Source organism: Temnothorax longispinosus, chromosome 3 (assembly GCF_030848805.1).
Source record: "Temnothorax longispinosus isolate EJ_2023e chromosome 3, Tlon_JGU_v1, whole genome shotgun sequence".
In the NCBI taxonomy this organism is placed as follows: Eukaryota; Metazoa; Arthropoda; class Insecta; order Hymenoptera; family Formicidae; genus Temnothorax; species Temnothorax longispinosus.
In genome coordinates, this window is record NC_092360.1 from 15,631,292 (window position 1) to 15,636,199 (window position 4,908).

The window sequence follows — 4,908 nt, forward strand, 5'->3', positions numbered from 1 at the left end:
CGAAATCGAACTGCAATACATGTCAACGAATGAGATGCCCGCAGACATTTTAACAAAGGGACTGTCCGGATATAAGCATATCACCTGCCAGGACGGGCTCGGAATGATCGAATCACACGAATAACGCGGCTCGACTTATGACTTCGAGGGGAGGTGTTAGAGACGCGAAGTAAATGTTATCGAGCCGGTAGCGCGATATGTATCGACACGTATCTTTGGGCTGTTGACGCCTGTAACCTTGTCACGGAGTAAGTCTCGAATAAGTTGTCACGCGAGACACATACGGTTGGAACGTCGCGAGTAGTCGATCCTTCTCTTTGTAATCTCATTGGAATAAATTGTTAGTTGCATTATATCTCACTGCGTCAGTTATATTTCCCCATCAAGATATATAAAAGAAATCATAAAAGAATTAACTAAAGCTGGGTTGATAATTATTGCAACTGTATGTGACCAAGGCGGACCGAACATGACATGTATTAACAGTCTTCTTCAGGATTCAAAACGCGAATGTATAAGAACAGGTCAAGAATATCGTAAGTATAAAATACATAAAATAATTTAAAAAACATAATTAAAATACATAAAACAATTTTTTATTCCATATTTCAGAAGATATTATTCAACTTTTTGGGCAAAACATTGTACCTATTTTTGATCCACTACATCTTTTAAAAGGAATCCGTAACAATTTATTATTTAAAAATTTAGAACTTGATACCACCATATTGAAAGAAAACGAACGACAGTTTGCGTCATGGGACATTATTGAAATGGCATATAAAATGGATATGTATACAAATACGTTAAATCGCCAAGTACCAAAATTAACAGACCAACATGTCATTAAATCAAAAATTAAAAAAATAAAAGTAAAATGTGCTGCTCAAGTTTGCAGTGCAAGATTATCGGGATATCTAGAATATAATAGCAAAATTAAAGGTAATTTAATCAATCTTACTATCACTTTTTTAAATTTACTAATTTGCACATAATAAATAATTGTAACAATAACAAATAAATATAAATTGTATATAATCTAATTGCATGTAATTTATTCATTTTTTAGGAGGCTTTATTGAATCACAGATTGGTCAGTTACAAATACCAAACAAGGCAGGATATTACACAGCAGTGGCATTGGATCTTTTTAATAAAATTTTTGATTCCGTTAACGCACATACCTTGCATCCACAAACTCCTCTACGCGTAGCAGTAACGAAAAATAGTAAGCATCATAACTTTTGGCCATATGCCAATAAACGATTATCTAATATGCGATATGTCGATCCGAAAACTAAACGACCAGTTAAATGTATACCATCGTTAAAAAATTGGATATTTACTTTGCGTGGTTTTAAAAAAATATGGAAAATTGTTGAAAGTAAAGGAATAAGATTTTTAAAAACAAGAAATATCAATCAGGATCCTTTAGAAAATTTTTTTGGTTTAATTCGTAGTCATGGACGCAGAAATATAAATCCGTCGTGCAGTCAATTTTGCGGGTCATACAAAACATTATTAATTAATAATTTTACTGCTAGAATATCTGTGGGATCCAATTGCGAAAACATAAATGACGGCGATTTATTATTTACTTTAAAACAGTTTGTAAAAAATGCTACTTGTGCAAATAATATTACAGAACAAACGGTAGAAGAAGATTTTTTAACAGAATCATCTCAAGTTAAAAATATAGAAAATATCCATAAAGCATATCCACTACAAGAAAGCAATCATACGTTGCTGGCTGGGTTGTAAAAAAAGTTTTGTCAATAAACAAATTTAAAAATTGTATAGCATGTAAAGAAAGTCTTTTAAGTACGGACACATCACATACAGAATATATACAATTAATTAATGCAGAATATGTTAAAAAAAAACCATCTCTAACGTATCCATCTATGTGCTTTTTGAATGATATATTTATTGAAGCTGATTCTGTTTTAAGGAGATCCTGCAGTGACTGGCGAACTTCCTCAATGTCGATAATGTCAACCTTTCTAATTTTGTTTTCCCTATATCTGTCTTTGTCTAACGAAATGATATCTGTCCTTTTTTCGACTGCTCGCCATCTTACGCAAGATCCGGCAACTACTGTTGCTGCTCTTCTTGTCATCCTGCATCCGTATTTGCATCACTAAAATAATTATTAGATGGATCTTTTTTTGTACGCATTGAATCTTACTTCTACTTACACGATATTATTCCTACATGTTTTCCCAAGGGTGGATGATAAACATTATGTACGTATAAACTGTAGAATTTTTGTTTTAAGCAAATATTGCCGTCAGGTGACAGCTGTGTATGTGCCCCAATAAGTAATATTTTTAATTTTTTGGTGCTTTTGATATAAAATCGCGTTTTCCACCCTAGATTTTTGTGCGGACTTTAATTCTAGACCAAAAACTTGCAATTCTGTAAAGCCAATTAAAAGATCCATTGATTAACGATAATGTCGGTAAATCATACGGCTGCAGGATCCCCTTAAATGAAAACATTTCTTCATTATGTTTTCGCAGAAATGTTTCTGTTTTATTACGTGAGCGTGTGTACGAAAAGCTAAAGTCTTTCGTTAAATGCATCGAACATAAAGAAGAATTAAAACATGCTGTTATACAAGTAATTATTAAATTATTTCTATATACATTTTGTAAATCTGTGAACAGAATTTTATTTGGTCGTGACACTCGATACGTAGCTAGCAACATTATATTTAAGCAAGCTATTGATCATTATAAAAAAAAGCAAAAAAGATATATCAGAAAAGTGTAAACTTTGTTCTTACATAATAAGATATATTTACATATTATAATATTTCTATATAATATTATTTTTAAAAATTGATTTTTTATATATTACTAAAAAGTTGCGGCTGTTAATAATAATAAATATAATAATAAATATTATATATTATTGATATTAAAATAAAGACATTTTATAATTAAAAATATAATTTTTTATTATCCAATTTATAACTTAACATTTACTATTTTTCCTATGTATACAGAATTTTTATTAGTTTTTATATAATATAATTATTATGTTCATTCTGTATCGGTACTTTTGATCTTTTTAATAAGAATAAAAGCACCGATACAGAATGAACATACTGATTATACTTTATTAATACACTCTATTAGTCTACTATATATAAATACCCAGCAAACACAGAATACACCGAGTGCGCAATTTTTAGCAAATTGCGCACTCGGTGTATTCTGTGTTTGCTGGGATAAATGTATATATATATATATATATATATATATATATACATATATATATATATATATATATATATATATATATATATTCGTACTCACATCCTTGAAAATTATTTCGGGAATTCGAGCGAATGTCACAACTAGATAAAATTATCTTTCATATTTTGACAGTTGAGTAGGAACATATTTGAGTTGGCAAAAAATGATTCTCTGAAACCGCACGTGTGTGTAAATAATTTAGTAGAAATATATAATCTTTATTTCAAAATACATTTGCACACTACGTACCAAAAATATATAATATGATAACGTAGTTTTTGCTATTCAATTGATTGAATTTCAGAAAAGAAAAAGATTTAAAAGTATATAATTATGTCAGTCAATAAAGAGACATAAACGCAAATTGAATCATATATATTTAATTGCCTGCTCATTAAATATAAAGTGCAAACACATAGAAATTGTATATTTCTCTATACTTAAATGCAATAGGAAGAAATAATTAAACAAGTATCCTTGCATAGGAATATTATGCATAATTTTTACAAAACATATTTGAGATTCGCGCAATTGAGATATATAATAAAATTAAGGTAATTATGCAGTTTAGGGGAAGCACCTCCGATGATCTTGACCTTGACATATGTTGTCAAGGTCACCCTCCTGAGTGACCTTCAGAAGGTTTTAGCCGTCGCTCGTTTTTTATTAAAAGTTATAAACAAAAAAAGTTTCTAAATATAGCAGTTATTTTAAGTACTGAGAGGCATAAACGACTAATATTACGTTTTTCTTTAAAGCAGAGAATACTTTATTTCGCGAGAAAGTCGCTGCTTTACCAAAACACAACATTTAAAGCAGTAAATTGTTGATAAATTGAAATCTTTTTGTTAAAGCAGAGAATACTTTATTTTGCGAAAAAGTCGCTACTTTACCAAAACACAACATTTAAACCAGTAAATTGTTGATAAATTGAAGTCTTTTTGTTAAAGCAGAGAATACTTTATTTTGCGAAAAAGTCGCTGCTTTACCAAAAACACAACATTTAAAGCAGTAAATCGTTGATCACTAACCTACATAGGTTAGTTGACGCGCTTTAAAAGTATTTAAGTGTTTAAAGCGCGTCAACTAACCTATATATGCACTTATATATACTATATTTTCCAAACTTTTTTTGTTAATAACTTTTTAACGAATAGCGAGCGACGGCTAAAACCTTCTGAAGGTCACTCGGGGTCGTGACCTTGACAACATATATCAAGGTCATTAAAATCGGTGAGGTCGCCAAACTTTTTTTGTTAATAACTTTTTAATAAAAAACGAGCGACGGCTAAAACCTTCTGAAGGTCACTCAGGAGGGTGACCTTGACAACATATGTCAAGGTCAAGGTCATCGGAGGTGCTTCCCCTAAACTGCATAATTACCAAATTAATAACGATTCTATAATCTTAGGTATATGTTAATAATAATACGACATGATCTTTTTAATCATGAAACTTACAAACTAACGGAAAAAGATTCGTATCCTAAATGCCAATAATTTTTCTAATGTAACAAGAACATGAAAATATATAGATAGAAATATATGTAATAAATAATAACATAATTAATGATATACAAGAGCTTTTGTCGTGCATATCAATTTTCAATAATGGATATTATAACAAATACGTTTTACGTTCATTC

At 30.0% G+C, this 4,908-nt stretch overlaps 1 protein-coding gene across 1 annotated transcript; it reads left to right on the forward strand.

Moving 5' to 3' along the window:
* Nucleotides 1-398: 398 nt before the first annotated feature.
* Nucleotides 399-1,798, forward strand: LOC139810552 (uncharacterized). Its single transcript, XM_071774204.1, has 3 exons — nucleotides 399-536; nucleotides 613-942; nucleotides 1,070-1,798. Exons 1-3 carry the CDS (start codon nucleotides 470-472, stop codon nucleotides 1,759-1,761), a joined length of 1,089 nt encoding a protein of 362 aa, XP_071630305.1. The 5' UTR covers nucleotides 399-469; the 3' UTR covers nucleotides 1,762-1,798.
* The last annotated feature ends 3,110 nt before the right edge of the window (nucleotides 1,799-4,908 follow it).

Bases quoted from the DNA above. Each gene is read 5' to 3' on its own strand.
- LOC139810552 (XM_071774204.1), top strand. From the start codon at position 470: ATGACATGTATTAACAGTCTTCTTCAGGATTCAAAACGCGAATGTATA. The intron at 537-612 runs GTAAGTATAAAA...TCCATATTTCAG, and splicing joins AAGAACAGGTCAAGAATATC to AAGATATTATTCAACTTTTT. The intron at 943-1,069 runs GTAATTTAATCA...TTCATTTTTTAG, and splicing joins ATATAATAGCAAAATTAAAG to GAGGCTTTATTGAATCACAG.